Here is a 20,017-nt window from a genome sequence, read left to right as displayed (position 1 = left end):
GAGCTTTATCATATTGTAAAAAACCAAGCAAGCACAACACAAAGCCAGAAGGGCCATGAGGAAGCGAGATTTGAAAAAAATCCAAAGGAACCATCAGCCAATCCAGCAAACACACTCTTATTACTGGGTGATGCTTGACTTTGATCATTCAGGGAAAGATTCCCCACAAACAACACACAGCCAGCCTGGTTTTAGTATAGGTCTGCTTTTATTTCCATATTCAGCTCTTTGAAGGAGACATCCTTTCACAATCTGAAAGGAGGAGGGTATAGCCCGCTGTAGTGCTGCTTCAGCACACTAAAACACATCATACAGAAAATGGTTCTGGTGACTTTTGCCCAACCCAAACGAACACCTGTCCATGCCCTGGGGGCACAGACAGAGTCCTGGAACCCAAACATTGTGTGTGAGAGACAGGGGTGCACTGGTGAATCTCACCTCACTGGCACGAGGCAAAAACTGCCAGCTGGCAAGGACTGCACGGGAGTTGGGAAGTAAATACTGGTAGTAGTGGATTTAAAAAGAAAAAAAAATAATAATCAAACCCTAGAAAAAAAAATAATATAAATTTAAAAGCAGCGCCTTTCCAGTATCTCACTGCAGCAGGCAGCAAGACTTAAAGGCACTACAATGTGTCAGAATGGAAAAAATCTGGTGCATCCACCCTTCCAGAGTGCAAGAATATGGATTAAGAATTCCAAAGTTGATATAGGCTTTTGGAAAACAAACTTCTTTTCAGCACAAGATCTGGTGGAGCTGCACAAAAACAAAAAAGTGAAGTGAGTTAGTTGCTGTACTTTTATACAAACAGCTCAACCTCAGAAGCAGAGCTGGTGAAAGGCTAAAACAGCTTGTGTTTCACCTCCTCCTAAACTCATGTGGTTTAAATCCATACACTAAGCAGCTTCTCTCCCTCTTCCTTCCAGAAAAAGATCTCCCATGTATGGAACACATAAGCCAGACCCAAATATAGTCAAAGCTATCAAGGCTATTGTTTTTCTACAGCTCCAAGAGACACATGTTGCACCTGAGCTCTTTGGAGGCTGAAGAACTGCAGGGTGACTTACTGCTGCATATTTCCAGTCTCCCCTTCCTCTTCCTTAAGCAAGATCCTAAACGTGACAGAGCAGGAACCCACTGCAAGTTTTAAATCCTGTCAGTGTCTGTGAAAGTATTTTTTCTCCTCAATACAACATCAATCTCACTACCTACAAGAGGGGCTGGAAGCAGCCTCCATTGCCAACATAAAACATAAGAATTCACAAGAAGGAGTTGGGAAAACACTGAATTAAATACAAGATTCCCCAACAAGCCATGCCAATCAGTACACAAAAGTCTGCTAGCACGTGATCTCTATCCAACTTTTCTAGAAAACAGTAACTGAGTTAATGCAGGTATTTAAACAATCTCAAAATTTTATCAGCCCACAGACAAATGCTGTATACTCTTTAATACAGTATTTTAACTCTGTTCAGTCTTGGACTAACATGCAAATCTTCCAAAAGGCAAAATTCCCATCTCATACCAACCACAATTCCTCCTACTGACAGAACATACAGGTTTGCAACACTGTGTTCATAGGCTGACCCTGACTCTGTTGTGGGTTTGATCTCTCTGGCAAGACAAGATTTACAGAGTATTCTCAGTACAGCTCACAAATCTGACTGTCTGCAATTGCTTTTTAAAAAAAACTTATGTCTTTCCTAGCCACAGAAAAAACATAATCCAACTCAGGGAACACCACATTCACCAGTGCAACAGACAGACCTAACTCCCTAAAGCAAATTATCAAGTCCACAGCAACAGCTGACAGAGTTTCTCTCAGTTATGTTACTTACCACAGTTTTATTAATTACTCTGGTTCTGCAAGGGTAATAATTTCTTCATTGATAAAAAATTCCACAGTCTCCTCCTCCCAGTCATCGACATTGCTGTCCAGCTCATCTGTGTCTACCCCTGCAATGGAAAAACATCAGCACTGAACACGACAAACAAGGCAGCAATGGAATGATCTGATGCTCTTGGCAGAAAGCCTTTAGATCAGCAGCGAAACAAGAGCTAAAGAGGTATTTGGTGCTTTAAATCCTAGCAACTACATGTGAAATTTATTCAGTGATATCCAAGGCATTACTGTCTCCTGCTACAGTTTTATCCCAGGGTCAAACCAATGCCTTTTTTCCCCCCTTAAATCCTGCCACGATTCAGGATAAAAAGTACAAAAACCTCCAGAGAACACATGACTGGCTTCAGCAGGAAGCAGAGGGAGAAGAGCAGGGGCTGAGGGGCCTCATCCCCCTCTGAAGGAGGAGTTGCTGTGGCTGTGCCCAGCCCGGTCTCACCCCCGCGCAGCTCCAGGCGCTCGTTGCGCTGCTCCATGTACAGCTCTTGTGCCATCTTGCGGTACTTCCTGAACTCCTCCATCATCGTGCGCCGCCGCTCCACCAGCTCCTGCGGGGCACAAAGGGCTCTTCAGCCTCCCCCTGAGCCAAACCCACCCCAGGGCTCTTCAGCCTCCCCCTGAGGCAAACCCACCCCAGGGCTCTTCAGCCTCCCCCTGAGCCAAGCCCACCCCAGGCATGCCTGTGTGAGGCAAACTTTGTTCTCATAAACACCTTCTACTGACTTAGAAGAAAAAAATTCTCTTCTCTAATCAGAATGCTGTTTTGGTGAGATGTCCTTTTTTCTAACTGAAAGAGCTTTTCTTAATTTAAACACTGGCTAATGCAGCAACGTGCTAAGAACTCCAAAATGTTACCACCTTTGCTTAACGACATAAGTTCCTCTCCAGACTCTAAATTTACAGTAGCACCTCTCTGAACTGCCCACTGGACTAATTCTACCCGTCTGGATCAAAGGAACACTTATGATACAGGAAATGCAACTTACATATCACCAGTACAAACTAAGGATAGGCTACAAGAGTTTCATCTATAATATATTGCAAAAGTGTCTTGCCTTTGAAGCTTTGGACTGGCTCAGGCGATCCTTCTGCTCAAATATCTTGGAGTATTTCTTCAGGTCCTTCTTAATTTGCTGTGAAACAGGAAATTTAATTTCAACTGGTGTATCAGACCAGCAGTTACAACCATCATCTTCTCTAAGCACTCCTTTGGTAGGCCTAAGCAGGCTATGCCCTTCTCAAAAACAACTCTCTGCTAGGCTATTTCCCTTCACTATAATTTTGTGCCTCCTGGTTTATGGATCATACAAGTGCTTCTGTACACATACAACTAGCAAGGTCTGAAGAGCAAAATTCAATTTACTCTTCTTTATACCCTTTCATCACACCTTAACTGTAAGAACAACTGGTAATCACTTCTATTTTGAGCTTATAATACTGTTAATATCTGCAGACATTCCCAGAAGTGAGGTCCCACACAGCAATGTGTTTAGTCACACATTCAGGGCAAAAGGCAGTTGTGTAACAAACCTCATCCTCAAGAAGAGAGAGTACACCAAGTATGCTTTATACAACAAACCCATGTCAGCACACAGTTCCTGCAATACCCTACCTTTATCTGATCCTCACTGAGTAGGGTAGCTGGTCGTGGTCTCCAGAGCAGCTGACAGAACCTGTCTTTGTTGTTTTTCTGAAGCAGACGGCCTTGGAAGGTCCATAACCAATATGCATTGTCCACCTGGAAGAGCAGTGCAGAGCTCAGCCAAAATAAGCTTTAACTTATCACTGGAGTGCTCAGAAATAATGTTTAAAACTGTGGTGGAGGTTAAGTCATTTGACCAGAGACAGGTGTTCATGTTCTCTTCCTAATCAATAACCCTTTCCAATACCACTGGAAGAGCAAGCAGGGGTGGGGAAAAGAGGTGCATCAGTACCTTGTGGCTCCACCAAGACACAGAGGTGACAATGTATCTGCCCGTGGGGTCCCACTCCACATCGGAGGCCGTGTAGTGCTCCGCGATGTTCATCATGGTGCAGTCAGACGTGTCAACAAAGGCTAAGGCACCATTCATGCTGCACAGGCAGAACAGGACATTGCTTTACACACCAGCACAGCCTGGCCTTCTAAAAGCATGCCACAAGCTGCATCTCTGCAACTCCTCACTGCAAACAAAGTTTCACAGCAGCCAAGAGAGCAGCCAGGTTCCTGCCAGTCTCTGTGGCTGGAAAGGAATGTGGTGGACAAATACAAAATGCCACATAAGAATGACACTTCTGTTTCTATGTTCAGGGACCCTTAAGAATACAAATATATGGGTTAAAGGCACTGTAATAACATGCTCTGGGCAAGCTACAGCCAAAGTTTAACAATCATATGCTTAGACATAGTAGTGAAGAAGAGATTAAAGAAAAGATTTCTAAGATTAACAGCAGTGCTTGTTTGAAAGCACATGAAAGCAAATATTACTTGACTGATTGACAACAATAATTTTCACTTGCTCTAAAGTGAAACTTTGATAATTCTTTCACAAAGCAGCGCTGTCATTAACAGGTATTGCCCATGAAAAGACACAAGGCAATGACAACAAATGCACCACAGGAGCCATAAGCATGTCCAAACTGGATTGGCTCAGTCAGATTTAACTTAAACAGCTGGAAAGTGTTTCTTAAGATCCACTTTTCTGTTAAAAAACACATTCTTCATCTGGTGTGGCAAAATAGGAATTGAAAGCTGCAAAGGACTAAGACACATCAAGAAGCTGCATATCTGCTCTGCCTTTGCTTTTGCACAGCTCAGTCAGGATTAGAGCAATCAGCATCCTCAGGGACACCAAACACTTCTTGGTGAGATACTGTAGCTCTTTTCCTTTTTTAAAAACAATGTGGTGGTGTTCAGCAACCTGTGCAACACTCACCTTCTGAGGCCAGCCAACACCACAAACTGCCCCTGGGGACTCCAGAATATCGTGTTTGCCTGCTGTTTGTCAAAAGTTTCTGAAAAGAAACAAGGCAAATTCAGAAAAGTATCTCAATCCAATGCCATCAGTTACAAGCATCAACCCCACTAATTTCTCACAAAACATCACAAACAGATGCAATTTTGAGTTTATTGCATCTATTACCATGGAAGATGTTTAGTATCTGCACATTTCACTTGTTTTTCACTTACTTATGAGTTCTATTTTCCCATTGTTTTTAACATGGTAAAAGGAAACTGAAATTCGTGGAGTTTCTCCATGCAACACAGCAAACTTGCTTCCGTTTGGTTCCCAAGCAAAGGCTATGATGCTTTCTGTAACAAAAGGAGCCAAAACTCTGTTAAAGGACAATACAAACCTCTGATTTCAAGTAGTTACCAAAGAAAACTAAGATGTTGAAGAGAGACAACCCATCAGTTAGCAGACTTTTTTAAAACACAGGTTGATAAGGCAATTGCAGGAAGCTAGGGGAAGTGTTTCTAACAATTGCTCTAAGCCTTCCATCATCTACAAAATACATTACTATTATCAGCCATACCATTTTGATTAATAACAGACTTTCAGTTCTATCATTTCTCAAGTCTGTCACAAGCACAAACAGCAACAGAAGTTTTGATTTGTCATTTTTACACGACACATTCTGCAACATTGAAATTCCCTTTTCCAAAGGGTTAAATTCCTAATTATGTCAGGTGTTGACAAGAATTTCTGAGAAAGACACAAGCATCTCTGCAGAAAAGGTCAAGCTCAAAAGTAAGGAAATACTTGGCATTACCTTTCATTTCCACCACATCCACTGGCACCTGTTTCTCTCTCATGCGGAATATTTCAAAGTTGGTCACTACTCCCTGTAAAGGCCAAAATCAGCTCATTACTCAGCACAAAAACAGCAGAGTAAATAATTTTATCACTAGGCATAGAAGGACAACTCCTCAATTAGCCTGTTAGGACACACGATGAGAGTGAGTCGAGGTTTATTCCTTTGATAAATACACTATGCCTCCTTATCAAAAACATTCCAAATTTGTTCTGATAAATAACTTCAGAATTGTAGAAAAGCATTTATTTTTTTCCAGACTATTGTAAAATTTATTTAAGACAGATGAACATGTGGCACATTATGCAGCTTGACCTACATGTTGTTCAACAGCTGCTAAATTGTGATCAGGAGAAGAGGTGAGGCACAGACCTCACAAAGACCAAGAGGCCACTAAAGTCAAAGCAAATCCTGGATGCAAACATTACATCCATTTTGCTTTCCACATACTTGAAATGCAAATGGAAAAAAATAAAAATAGCTTTGACATAATATAATTTACACTGCCTTGACTTAAACACAGTACTGTAAGAAAAGGAAGCACAAGGAAGAACCAGATTTTCCCAGTAAGATCAGAATCCATGTACCTGTGTGCCTTTGGGAGTCCTGTCTACCTTCACACACAGGTAGTCCCCATTCTTCTGCCAGTGCAGTTTACAATCTACGACGTTGAACAAATTCCGCACACGAATTTCTTGTCTAGAAGGCAGCTGCATCAAAGTCACTCTTGCCGGGATGTCTTTGTCCTCAGGCACCCAGAAAGCAATTATGTTACCACCTGGAGACCATGAGAAGTCTCTAGAGGAACAAAGTTAAAAATACGCTGTTTTAATTTTCAGTTGGATACTACAAGCAGAAACCACTTTCCTCACAGTATCTGAATGTTGCAGACAAAGATCAACTCTCAGTAATAAAGACAGGCACAGATACATAACTGAGGGCAATTTAATACCTAAATAGATTTTTAAGCAGCTATATAAATTTGCTACATCACCAATGTTGTCTCATCAGTACATCTCACCAAAAAGCAGGGGTTGCACACAGAGTAAGTGCCAAAGATCAAAGAACAAACGAGCCAAAAAAAACCCCATTAAATTACCATGGAGACCATCTTCTTGCACCTGGGTACACTTAATTTTCTTGCTGCTTTACAAAGATGTACTTTAAAAACTCTCACAGGAGTCAATGTGTCTTGTGCAAACAGAGCACACTGCTCTAAGCCAGCAAAACCATTTTGTAAGGGAGATATTCCCTAACAAACTGCATTCCAGTCTGGTTTTGTAGACAAGGAACAGAATTCCTAAGCTAGAGTAAGCAGCACCTCAAAGAGGATTTCAAAGCACAGAATCTACCAAGTGCGTTCATCAACAAGTGGAGAGTTTTTTACTTCTTTTTGCCACTTTGTCTAATTTGACCACCTCAACATGCAAAGCTCTTTGCTCCAGGCAAAAAGAAGATTGCTCTTGCCTTAACACATCCCCAAACTAAAAGATTCCAGCTAAAGATCACAGTTATGATTACAAGGAAATAGACTCACCTTATCCCATTGATTTTCAAGCTCTTTTTGTCCAACAAACCCATAGACTAAAAGATGAGAAAAGGATGAATTTTCAAGTTAGTAACATTCTTACATTTACATACATATTTCTCTTCTCATTATTATGCAAAAAAGGCAAGAACTTACAGGTGTTTCATAGATGCTGAGGGTATCTGAAGTCATTCGAGCAAAGAATTTACCATCATGACTCCATCTAAACAAGAAAGGAAAAAAAAATTAAATTGGAACTGACTTTTTATTAAATGAAATCTGGGACCACAACTCTCTACTCTAATTCTGTTTCTCAACCTACTTAAAAATAGGCCAGTGAGCTGAGTTTTCACAGTGGAATCCTCTCTTCTTTTGGCCAGTCAGAATATCCCAGATGATGATAGCCTGAGGGTCATCCTGTGTGTCCATCAAAGGGCTGAAGGTCACTAAATACCTACAAAAGAAATAATCCAATTATTGAAACTTCATCTAATATGTCAGCATCAGCAGGCTTTCATCCTAATAGTAGTTAAATACCAGGCACTTTTAAACAGCAGTTTCTCTAATAGGACTTTTCAGGGGAGGGAAAAATAAGAACAGGATGAGAAAGGAGGAGAAAGTTTCCCTGGCATCCCTCTGGCTGAAAAGGTTCTAGATTTATGTGCAAGCCCTTCCATACTGATGTTACAAGGGAGGGGAATTCACCAAATATACTGTTACCTATTAGGTTGAGTTTTGACATGAGAATAACACTGGTTTCCAACCAAACATAAATCATTGACCTTATCCAACCCAAATTACAGGGATGCTGGGCTTCTCCATTGAGAGGTAAATCACCTCTTTAATACAAAAAAGCATAAAACCCAACTGCTTCCAAATGTGTTACTTGAAAACTCAAATGAAAATGCATCTCAGGCCTGAAATTATTCTATCCTTCTCTCCAGAGCTCTTTAATGTTAAAAAAAACTTAAGAAATTAATTTCAGCACTCCAGATTTGGAGGATGCTGTTCATGCCTCATTTTTTTTACCCCTTAGCCCAAACCAACATCATGCTCTGTACCTTTCACAGGGTGAGAAGTCAATGAGCTGCACTCCTTGGTGACTAAACCTTTGGATCTGCTTGAACTTCTCTCCACCCCACAGAGCAATGCCCCTCTGGTGGAACGTAGCCAGGTAGGTGCCTTTGGGGGACCAACGGACGTAGGTCTCTGTCCACCTCTGGATTTAAAAAAAAAAGTACACACAGAACTTTATTTTCATGCTGTCTCCCTAAAAGGGAAAGAATTCATGCTTGGCTTGTAGCAGGACATTTTGTAAATCCCTTTACTAAGTGAAGATCTCAGGATGTGTGGTAATTTTGTGCATGAAATAAAACTCCACAATGTACAGTACCTATTCTTCAGGTTGAAATTTGTAAATTGAGATCTTTTCATCTTATGGATCACCAAGAGGTTTTCAGGTACAGTGACATCCTTTGTGTTATAACAATTAAACCCACCTAACACCCTGGATTTCCTTCTTTCAGTCTTGGCTAGAACATCCTGTTCTCAAAACTATTTTGAACAACACAACTCTGGACCTTCAGCTAAGATAGAGAGATCTCAGCAATGCAGACCACAGCCAGAGATCATGGTGATGAGCAAATATTCTCACCATCCCAGAGCCAACTTCCTCCTACTGAAATGCACAATGGTTATTAAGGAAAATGCTCCTGGGTCCTAACAGCTCCCAGCAAGTCCAGTGCCTGCAGCAGACAGGCAGACTAACTCTCCCTTCTTTATGCCATTACCAAACCAGCTATTCCTCTTTAACACCTCTGTGGTCAGCACAAAAGCAAGGAGTCATCTGAAGCAGCAAACATAAGCACATATTCAGCTCGAATGAATAGTGCTCCTCAAACTCTGACATTGCATTCTCAGGTCTTTCTGAATCACCTATAACAGAGAGATGAAGGAAACTAATGGGCATCATAGACCAGTTATAAAAAAAAAAAAAAACAAACACCACCACAAACTCTTAAAAAGTTCACTTCACAGTTCTCTTACCACAGCAGCTAAGTCTAATTCTAAAGGATGTGATTTCACCACTCTTTACAAGGAAGAAAAAATTATTTCAGCAATGGGAAAAAGCCTTTTTTTTTTTTTTTCAATTATAAAGCTGCAATGTCATAAAATGAAGGAGTGTATTTGCAGTCTCCAGCACTTCCAGGACACTCACTGCTCTGTCCTCAATTTGAACAGGTTCCTTGATGTCATTCCAAAAAATGGAAGTCCGGTCTCCTGACTCGAAGATCACACTGTACTGATCCCTGCAGTCAGGGTCTTCCAACCAGTATCGGAGATTCCCCTGAGAAAAACAGAGCAAGAGACTGTTAGTGAGTCAAAGGCTAAGTCTGCAAGCTCCACAAATTAGCATCCACCTGGCAGGTGGGACCTGGTCTTACCAGAGAGTGCAACTTTGGGGTTTTACCACTGCAAACAAGTTTTTGAAGTGAAATTAAACAATTCCAATTACTGGATGCTGGAGGCTAAGAGCACACCATAACCAGGTGGACCTTCAAGGTGTTTTGATGATGTTTAATATTTATTTTAAACAGGAAGTCATTTGGTAATTGATTTTTAAAGAAAAAGCAAACTGTTTTTTCTTCCACCAGACTATTCACAAAGCAACTGGTAACAAACACCAAAGTTTGCCTCAAACAACTAAGAATACAAAAAGATGCTTTTGAAAATCTGTTTTTAAATGACTCATGCAAAATTATTACTCACTTTTAAATAATAAGAGTAAATTAAGCTTCACATTATGTGCAACTATTAAGCAGAAGCACCAAGTTCCTCCCATCACTGCATGATGGTGAGCATGAAGGGACAGCAGCATGTGATCAGCACTGCTATTTCCAACACCATTAACACATGGTTTCTATTTTCATATGGACACTTCAGCAATGAAGTAACCATTTAATATTAAGCTGAATATTCTTTCCACTTTTCCAAAAATTCCTTACCAAATCCTTAAATGGCTGTTTCTCAGGGATTTCCCACTCGTCACTGATGGTCATGTACCTGAAAGAGCAATTTGGTTGGTTACTCTGGTTGGCTACTCTCATGGTTACTCCATGCAGATACTTTAGAACCCCCAAAATTACAGATAACACACAATTGCTGCACTCACTTATCAAAGTCAGTGAAGAGGTTGACTCTGAAAGTGTGCTGCTTATCCAGTTTGTATCCATCTGCGTTCTTCACAGCATCCACAGCGTGGGAGGGGGACATGTACTCCAGGAAGATGTACCTGCAAGGAAGGAAAACCAAAGTACAAGACATTGTTGACTACACAACAGGCTAAAAACAAAGAAGAAATAATGGGGATGAATTAACAATTCAGTACAGAGCATCTATAACTTCTTGTCTTGTGCTTAACCAATTAGGGTCAATAGCAAATTAATCCCCATTCTGGCCACAGGCTCACATACATTTTTTAGCTCTCTAGGCCTGACCTCAATTAATGTGATATCCTTTCTGAAATGGGCCAGACAGAGCAGTGAATGCAAGCTCAACACAACCAGGCCAAGTGAGAGACAGGAACATGCAGGTTACATCCACAGCTCTTTCCAGCTGAGTAACAGATCATGTTTAGGAACTGGAACTTGCTGTCACAGGCTTCAATTTTTTTCTTTCAATGTTTTTCAATTACAGAACTCAGATTCCTTCTGGCCACTTAATCCAAGCAAGCTTGCAGCCCAGCAGACTGAAAACTAATGGTATCCTGAACACCATCAGTGTCTCAGATGTATGAACACAGAGACAGAATAATTTTCAAGCTGACCTTATAGAAGCAACAATCCCTCCAACTCCAGAAACCTCTTTTTATGCCTTGTAAAGTATGGATTCCTCCAATACTCAGAATATATGCTGCAGATATTGACAATCTACTTTGCAACAAACAGTCCAACCACTGCTACTAAGTTTTTAGCTCAAGAGAATCTTCAACTTCTACCACAGCAGAAAACTAAGAAAAAACTCCCCATGTAGCACAGAAATTTGTCTCCAAACCCAGCTAAACTGTCTCCGTAATTAATCCCCACCATCCCTCACTATGGAGCCTAATGAGCAATTAAGCTTCTCCGTTCCCTCAGGAACTTGTTTGTGACTGAGACTGATGTCAGGACTGCACAGGCTGAGGTAGAAGAAGGTGATGATAACACCTATGAGGTTACCATAAAAACTGGCCATTGACACTAAAAATCAAAGATAAGCCAGAGCTGTGTTTCAGCCCTTTTTCCAGCTGGAATTATCATGACTTACCCTTTTGTTTTTCCGTCTGCTTCTGGATAAAATTCATTGATAATTTTACCAAACTTGGAAAATATTTTGTGGATGACGTTCTTCAGTTTCTCCAGTCGGTCTGGTCCAACCTGGGGCACATTATCCACGACAATCACGGAGTCTATTCCATCTGCCTCCTGGGGCTGATCTTTCAGGATGTCACCAAGCAGTTCTGCAAAGCACAGACAGGAAACTAAGGCACTGCTCACATCATGAAGGAGGGAAGACAAAGATGAAAAGAACAGTGAGAGTAAGAAAACAGAGAGACGGCAAATTTCAAGAAATTTCAAGAATCAGTTAAGAAACTTGGTCGTGAATAAATGTTCTGACAGAAAAACAACTCAACAACCCCCTCAACTGCACACCCTAAGTGACATGATTATGTGGTTTCATGGCAAACTTTAAGCACCCAACTCTTGAAGTCTTCCTTAAAAATATATTTAACACACTGAGGTTGTCAACCCTTGCTCTATCAGTACTTTTCAGGAGATGGAACTGGCTCACAAAGTCCCCAAAACTGACAATAGCACACACAAATGCATGGTTTACTACCTGACCTCTGACCAGTCCTCCTGCTCACATTATAACCAGATGACTTTGATAAAAATAAATGCAACCTGTACCTCCCTCCCAAATTACACAAGTTTTAGCATAATTCAAAACTATCCACCATACTGGAAGCTCTGCATGTCTCAGCATCACTGTAATTAAGAACTCACACTCCATCTAAACCTTTAATTAAGCACAAAAGCAAAGGTCTAAGGCAAGACACTGAAAGCCACATTTAAGCTCTGTGAAGACAAGCACACATCTTTTCACACTGGACAGTCTTTGGCCATATTAATTCCTGAATATCTACAGTAAGTTTTAAGATTATATGAAGATCACTAAAAAATACAAGACTACAGAGAAAATAAGTTCACACCACCACACCTTTGAATTAGATAAAATTTGGGGAGTCAGACTATCTATAGCATGCATAGACTAGGAAAAAAAATCCAAACATATGTAGAAAGACTTAAAATATGAGAACAAACTAAAAAAGGTTTTGTATATGCTGATATTTTGAAGACATTAGATTTTTGATGGTTTTGTAATTCAATAATTTTTTCTGCCCAAAAACATCACTGGAAAGATCTCCAGCAATGAAGAAATACGAGAAACACACTTACTTTGAATTTCAAACTACTAAAAAGTTGATTTCTACAACTTTAAGCTCCAACAGGTTATTACACATGAAGCTTCCCATTGATTTGGGGCAACATAAATCACAAATATTTAGCCCATTACCACCAAGATTATGTAGCATCCACAGAATATTGTTGTTTGTAATATTTGTCACTCAAAAATATTATCTCCATGTGCATGCAGGAACTACAATTAACAATATAAAATATACAAAATGAAAGCCCCACAAGGATATTTCCACAAGAGTCTACTAGCAAAAGGAGAAAACCAAAGTAAACCACAAAAGGGTAAGTTTTACAGCTCCTTCAGTCTTTTTTTTTCACAGCCACTTCTCAAAAAAGACTTTGTAGGCCAAGGAATTCATGTTTAGATCCCTCAGCAGGAATGCAACACCCTGTATTGAGTCAAAACCATAAGAGACTGAAGCCAAATTCCCACACTGTGCCCTTAAATTCCAAATTGTGAACAAAGGAATCTTCAAAGGGCAAGAAGCTGGTTCAGCCAGCTCCTGCTGCAGCCAGAAGGGAAGCAGGGTGTGGTGGGTGCAGGGCTATCTCCAGCTGGCAGCATTTTAAGGACCACTGTCATTATCTGAACTAAAGCCTCACTGGCACCTGGCTGGTTGTCCCACACATCCCTTCTCCTTTAACCCAGACCTGCTGCTCTTCCATGCCAATGCCAGCCGGGGAAAAGAAGAGGCAGCAAAGGATCTGAGATGTTCCAGTGCTAGAGCTGGTCCAGCTCCTGAGGATTTGTGTTATCACAGCATTGGAAGAGCCTTGGTTTGGTCACACTGGGCTGCTTTTCTCCTTGGGAAGGCACCAGAATAATGGGAAAGGAGTAAGGAAGCTCAACTAGCAATACACACAGATGGGAAGCCAGGCCAGCAAGAGTGACTACACTGAATCCCTGTAATTCAGCCACTAACGCTGGATTTCAGGCAGCTGAGAAGGTAACCAAATCAATTAACAACAAAATAGGTGGGGATGGAAAATGTGCCCAGTTTCCAAGAAGGAACTGAACATAACAATCCTACATGTACACCAAGTGTATTAAGGAGGCACTTAACAGAAGGAATCCAACTCTGAGCCAATTTTGCCAAAGTGACTCTAAGAAACAAATGTAAAAGTTCTAACAGCTGTTCTACAGACTGCTAAACTGAGAACAGCAAACACTTCCTTAATCTAGGGTATTTGGCTGCTGATTTATTAAACTAAACAAAGGACTGGAACCCAAGAATGCACCTGTATTCCACTGCCAGATGAGGTAACTGGCTGATTTACAATCCAGTGCTTTAGAAACATCTTACCACTTTTGAAACATATAACAGACCCTAAAACAGCAAAAATGCTGAACAAATAATAGGGAAACAAGTACTTTTGCTATTCAAAAACTAAGAAAATTTATCTGGAAAGACCCATCTGAAAAACACTGAATTAGAGTTCTAATTTCTGTACGACAAGCCCATGTACAACATTTATTGTCTGTGCAGTTACACACCAGCTTGGCCATTTTAAGGCAGCCAATATCCACTACTTTTAAAAGAACCTGGGCTGACATTTTTATCTGCCAGAAACAATTTTCCCCTATTTTATTGTCACAAAGCACCTACACCACATCTTCACAAGCAGTAACTCTCCTCAAACCCTATTTACCTACAGATTTCATTCGGGGTGCATAGAAAAAAAACAAAAATGAAATACAGTTTGTAACGACCACATCAACCATTTAAAACTTCTGTTTCTACAGCAGAGTTTAACAAATGGAGGCAAAAGGAAGGGAGACGAGCTGGTCATTCCACTCAGAGGGCAGCCCTCTGTTACTCAGAGTAACAGCGATTTTAGAACCACTTCAAGAGCAGGTTTTACACCAGCAGCGTCGTGCGGGGCAGCGATAACTCAGAAAAGGATGATTTAAGCAGCACAGCTCCGATGCTCGATGCGCAGCTGCCCCGCAGCAGGGCGGAGGCGCAGCCGGGCCGGGGGCTCGGGCCACGGCGTCCCCCGGCCCGGCCCGGCTCCCCAGGGGCTCCCCGGCTCCTCCCGTGCCGCACCTTCGTCGCTGATGTCGTCCACGAAGTCCTCGGGGTCGCTGAAGGAAATCTCATCCTCGGGCTCGGCCGGGCCGGCGGGCGCGGCCTCCCCGTTCTCCTGCGCCACGCCGGGCTCGGCCTCCCCCGCCGGCTCCGACGTGGGCTCCGCCGCGGGCTCGGCGCCGGGGCCCCCGGCGGCGCCTGGGACTCGCCTCCTCCTTCCCGCTCCTCATCTTCCTTCTCGTCCTCCTCCTGCTCCTGCTGCCGCGGCGGCTCCGCGGGCGGCGGGGGCGCGTCCGTGTGCTCGGGCTCCTCGGCGGGGCCCTGAGCGCCGGGCGGCGCGGCGGCCGCGGGGCTCTCCTCGGTGTCCTGCATGGGGCGGAGGCGGCGCTGCCCGGGCCCGGTGCGGTGTGCGGGTGTCGGTGCGGCGCCCGGTGCCCTGAGCCCGCTGCGGGCTCTCGGTGTTCGGTGCCGGTGCCGAGCGGAGCGCGGCGGGGAAAGGCGGGGGAGGGGCGGGGCGGCTCCTACGGCCGGGCCATGTGCGCCAGGCCCAGCGGCCCGCGCGCGCCGGCGCCTACCAACGCGCGCAGAGCGAGAGGGGGATCCGTGTCCCGGCCGCCGCTCCCGCCCAACGCCGCCTTCTCTCCCCTCCGCGCACAGGAGATTCCGGCGCCTTTGTCAGCCCTGTCTCGCCCCGCCAGCGGCGGCTTCTTCACCTTCTCACCCCACTGTACGCCTGCCACCCCTATTTCTGACTGCTGTGGTTGCGTCCAAGATGGCGCCGCCTTCCATTCTACTGAGGTGGGGTCCGGCCGAACCATTTTTTGGGGGGCGCCGTTACATTTAACTGCGCTGACGCCCAGTGAAATCTCCTCTCTCAGCACACGTCGGTGCCCAGCGCTGGGCAGCCGGTGACAGGACAATGCCACGGTGAAAGAACAGCGCACTGGCGCTAAACTCGCCCTACCGCCCCCTACAATCTTTCACCATGGCTTCACCCGACGGCAGTCGGCGCGCGCGCGGGCGCTACCAAGCTGGCGTAGAGGGGGAGGCGCGCGGTGCTTCGCCGACATCGACGCGGTTGTGCCGGGGCGCGGCGAGGACGGCGGGTCAGCTTCCCCCCCGCGGCGGCGGGGCGGTGTGGGACGGCCCGGCGGAAGCGCCACATCAGCCGGGCGGGATGGCGGCGCCGGGAGCGGCCACGGTCGGGCGGCTTCCCTGCGCTGTTTTAGTCCCACCGTGACCTTTGTGGGTTTTAAATAACATTTTTCCTGAGGTACAAAATGACAGTGGCCGTACCGCGGCATCTCTGTCTGCCCGCGAGAAGCCTTAAAGGTCCGGTGGCCTCCCGGTGCAGCCGAGCGCACAGGGCAGTGATCTGAGGGGTCACGGGGCGCGGTCCTGGCGTCTTAGCGTGATTTTTAAATGGTTTTTGAACTGGTAAAGCTTTTCTCTCTTCATGTTGGCTACCAGCATGACTGACCGGAGAGACGTGATCCCACATTATCGATTAAAGCATCGCATTCTGCCCCGGGCACCTTTGACTGATGAAGAATACAAAGAATACATGAAGTGTGACTTCTGCCACCATGTGTGTTTATATATATATATATAGTATATTTATATACTATATATATAGTTTATATATATATATGTAGTATATTCAGAGTGGCTCAGAGAACTTTGAATTTGCCTCGGATACCACCTTGAGGTGACAATTTCCGAGGGAAAAGTTCTTGAGAAATGGCTCGTCTGTTCAAACTTAAGAGACGAACACTTGCATTTTGAGTAGGATTCTTTTTTTATCCCAATGCTTTCAATCAATAATAAAAACAGTCAATGCCAGCATTAAAAAAAAAAAAAAAAAAAAAAAAAAAAAAAAAAAGGCAGGGCAGGTGGTGTACATGGCATTTTAAAATTAGGCTTTTCTTGTGTTGCAGCGTGTTTGGTGTTTCGCCAGGCTCCTGCGGGCGGTGTTCGGGAGGCAGGCCGCCCAGCTGTGCAGTTTTTCAGGGAGTCACACGATGGCATCCGAGCTCCACTCCAGCTCCCCCGGCCGAGTGTGTCCCTTCCCTGCTGGAGGCAGCTCCAGTGGATGGAAACGATGACTGGCACTTTGGGCAGCAATTTTTTCCCCTCATTATATCGTGGTAGCTGACCAGGCCCTGACTTCCCAGTTAGCACCAGCACTGACACTAAAAAGTGAACACCAAGTGGTGTTTCCTGCCATCACAACCACATGTTTTTCCAAATGTGAGGCAGTACCATGGTCCCAGCTGGCTCCTCAGTATCCCATGGCTCTTCCAGAGGTGTGTATAAGGTTGCTTTTGTTTCACCACTCCCACCGTTGTCTGTATTGCTGGAATGTGCAATTTCTGCAATTGCCCTTTTTCCTGTTTGCACTCTTCCAGTCCTTTGGTTAAGCTGTGGATCTAAACATTGCATTCTCCTTTCCCTGATATTGCACGGGCTGCTCTTTGCACTTTCCTCTACTTTTCAGAAACTTTTGATTTATCTGCTCTTCCTTCCTTCTCCTTTTCCTTTCTCTGTTGAAATTTCCCCTCAGTCCTGTCCTATCTCACTGCTATTCTTTTTTTTTTCCAGCCCTTACTCAGCAATCTGAGGGAGAGCAGAACAACTTTTAAAAACAGATTTTGGCACTGGCAGCTGAAGCCTGTTCCTTTAAGTACTCCAAATGCAAAACTCCTAATCAATGGGAAATTTTGGGGAAAAAATTCTTGCAGGAAAGGCTTTTTATAACACAGCTCTCCAACCAGCAGTGCCTCATGAATTTTATTGTGTGCAGGTGATCTGAGAATAGTGGAGCTGACAGCTCTGTTTCCTAAACTGAATTCTGAAGAAGTAAGCAAATTCTTGTATGAAATTTCATCTAATCCTGACAGGACGTGCCCAGAATGACACTCTGTGAGGCAGGGCCTCGGGTAGGGACCTTTTCTGCATTGCTTTTGTCACCTGGAGCTGCTGGTTGAGCCCCTCTGCTCCGCTCTGGTGACACCCAGCTCCGGGGTCCCAGCACAGCAGGGACAGGGAGCTCCTGGAACAGGTCCAGAGGAGGCCACTAAGGGGATCAGAGGGATGGAGCAGCTCTCCTGAAGGAAAGGCTGAGAGAATTGGAATTGTTCAGCCTGGAGAAGGTTTCAGTGTGACCTGATGTGGCCTTTCAATACCTGAAGGGCCTGCAAGAAACATGGAGAGAGACTTTTTACAGGGGGGAATGGCTTTAAATTGAAATAGAGTAGGTTTTGATCAGATATGAGGACAAAACTCTTCCCTGTGAGGGTGCTGAGGCCCTGGCACAGATTTCCCAGAGCAGCTGTGGCTGCCCCATCCCTGGAGGTGTTCATGGCCAGGTTGGACAGGGCTTGGAGCAACCTGGGACAGTGGGAGGTGTCCCTGCCCACAGAACAGGGTTGTAACAAGATCATCTTTAAGGTCCCTCCAACCCAAACCATTCTGTGATTCTCTGATGTGTTCTTTTTTTTTCTTTAGTGTTTCTTTATGCTCAAGGTTTTCCAGAAGCTTTTGCTGCAGTTACAGCAAATACAGAAGTGTTCAATAACTTACCTCAAGCAGACTCTTTCTGGCCCCACTAAAAAATTATTTCTGCAATTTAATTATTTTCCACAGTATTTTTCTTCAAGACTCCGAAGCAATCTTCATCTGAGAATATCTTATTTATACCAAATAAATAGTTATGCTATTAGCTTAAGTACAGACCAATCAAAAATCTATAGCTGAATGAGCACATGTTGATTCCTCCATTCATTTTCTCCAAAAATGCTATATAGGCGAAAAACCCCGCGGTGTTCAGAAGTGCTGAGCACGCAAAACTCCGCTCGACTGCTGTACAAACATGATTTGAAGGGCCTCTCAGCTTAAATAATGCCATGCTTTTTTAATTTCATACACAGCTTTTTTAATTTTCTACACAGTCTGCACCCACGCTCGTGGGGACTGGGCTGAAATAGCACTGAGGGAGGAGGAAAAGGGGAATCGCTCGACTCATTCACATCTTTGTAGCAGCACAGAAACTTTCCAAGGGGAGCACTGTGGTCACAGTTACCCATGAAATAATTCTCACTTCATCATTTTCTGCTTTAGTTCTCTCTGCATACAGTAATTAGCTTCCCATGATTAAGAAATATCAGGAATATTAATTAGGGAGTGCATGCAATCCTTTGGATGTTGAAAGCATAAAGCATTATTATGACTTGTAACATCTCAAGCTGGAGGTCCAAAATATATAATTATTTTTTTTGTGTGTCTGATGGTGTTTTCAGGAAAATCACTGTACAAAACATGCACCTTTTTCCCCCCACCACTGTCAACCATATCATTCCTGACTAGTAAAGTACAGGAAGTGGGAAAAAAATCACTAATAAAATGAGAGGTGTTCATACATACAGTTCTTGTTTTGATGCAGTTCTGGAAAGTGTATTTGCATTTCAAATGTTCATGTTTCTGTGCTTTTCTGAATAGCTTAGTGTTCATTTCTACCAAATTTACCAAAAATCCAGATGCAACATATAAAAACACTGAGCATAGGAAACTTGATTAATGTCCTAGATGGCAGCAGAAATGCCATGGGGAAAAGGAATTCAGTTAAAGAAAATATATCAAAATTGACTCGGAGTAATTCATCTGATGAGAGGGCACAGTCTCAAGCTGTGCCAGGGGAGGTTTGGTTGGACATCAGGAGGAATTTCTTCACAGAAAGGGTGATCAGACACTGAATGGGCTGTCCAGGGAGGTGGGGGAGTCACGGATCCTGGAGGTCTTTCAGGATAGAGTGGATGTGGCACTCAGTGCCACGGTCGGCGTGACAAAGTGCTGTTCAGTCACAGGCTGTACTCAATGATTTCAAACACTTCCAACGCAATTGATTCTGAGACTGTGTGACAGGAATCCCAAAGTACAGCCTCACCACTTATCTACTTTTCCTAGCGCACAGGAAAGCCTCCCTGAAGTTCACAACAACCATCCTTTTCAGATTTCAAAAAATAAAGCGGTTATACTTCGGAATAATCCTGTATTAAACCCATGAGCCGATCGCTTCTTACACGCCGTAAGACACTCGAGAGATGTGTTACTAATCCCGAAGCGGTTCCGAGGCGCTCGCAGCGATCCCGTCCGCGGCGGGGACGGCTCGCTGCCCTGCCGGAGCCCGTCCGAGCGGGGCCGCGGCGCTGCAATGTTTCACGTCCCCACGGAGCCGGAGCCGGAGCCG

General features: G+C 43.9%; 1 protein-coding gene across 1 annotated transcript; it reads right to left on the bottom strand.

The window, feature by feature from the left end:
- Positions 1-189: 189 nt before the first annotated feature.
- On the bottom strand, positions 190-14,949 carry EIF3B (eukaryotic translation initiation factor 3 subunit B). The gene is made up of 19 exons (XM_041401760.1): positions 14,791-14,949; positions 11,529-11,721; positions 10,396-10,515; positions 10,229-10,286; positions 9,442-9,570; positions 8,285-8,442; positions 7,546-7,677; positions 7,380-7,446; positions 7,233-7,279; positions 6,283-6,493; positions 5,654-5,726; positions 5,070-5,192; positions 4,816-4,894; positions 3,835-3,973; positions 3,513-3,638; positions 2,956-3,033; positions 2,340-2,448; positions 1,839-1,956; positions 190-756 (listed from the first exon to the last, which is right to left on the bottom strand). The coding sequence occupies exons 3-18, from the start codon at positions 10,494-10,496 to the stop codon at positions 1,853-1,855; spliced, it is 1,734 nt and encodes a 577-aa protein (XP_041257694.1). The 5' UTR covers positions 10,497-10,515; positions 11,529-11,721; positions 14,791-14,949; the 3' UTR covers positions 190-756; positions 1,839-1,852.
- Positions 14,950-20,017: the final 5,068 nt, after the last annotated feature.

Source organism: Onychostruthus taczanowskii, unplaced genomic scaffold, assembly GCF_017590055.1.
Source record: "Onychostruthus taczanowskii isolate IOZ18803 unplaced genomic scaffold, ASM1759005v1 scaffold19, whole genome shotgun sequence".
In the NCBI taxonomy this organism is placed as follows: Eukaryota; Metazoa; Chordata; class Aves; order Passeriformes; family Passeridae; genus Onychostruthus; species Onychostruthus taczanowskii.
Note: the sequence above shows the minus strand (reverse complement) of the source record. Positions and strands in the feature narration are given on the sequence as shown.

Excerpts from the sequence above, each read along its gene's own strand:
- EIF3B (XM_041401760.1), bottom strand. The coding sequence starts at position 10,496 with ATGTCCCCCTCCCACGCTGTGGATGCTGTGAAGAACGCAGATGGATAC. Across the intron at positions 2,449-2,955 it reads GCCAGTCCAAAGCTTCAAAG|GAGCTGGTGGAGCGGCGGCG; the intron begins GCAAGACACTTT and ends TGTGCCCCGCAG. Across the intron at positions 1,957-2,339 it reads GCGCCTGGAGCTGCGCGGGG|GGGTAGACACAGATGAGCTG; the intron begins GTGAGACCGGGC and ends TTTCCATTGCAG.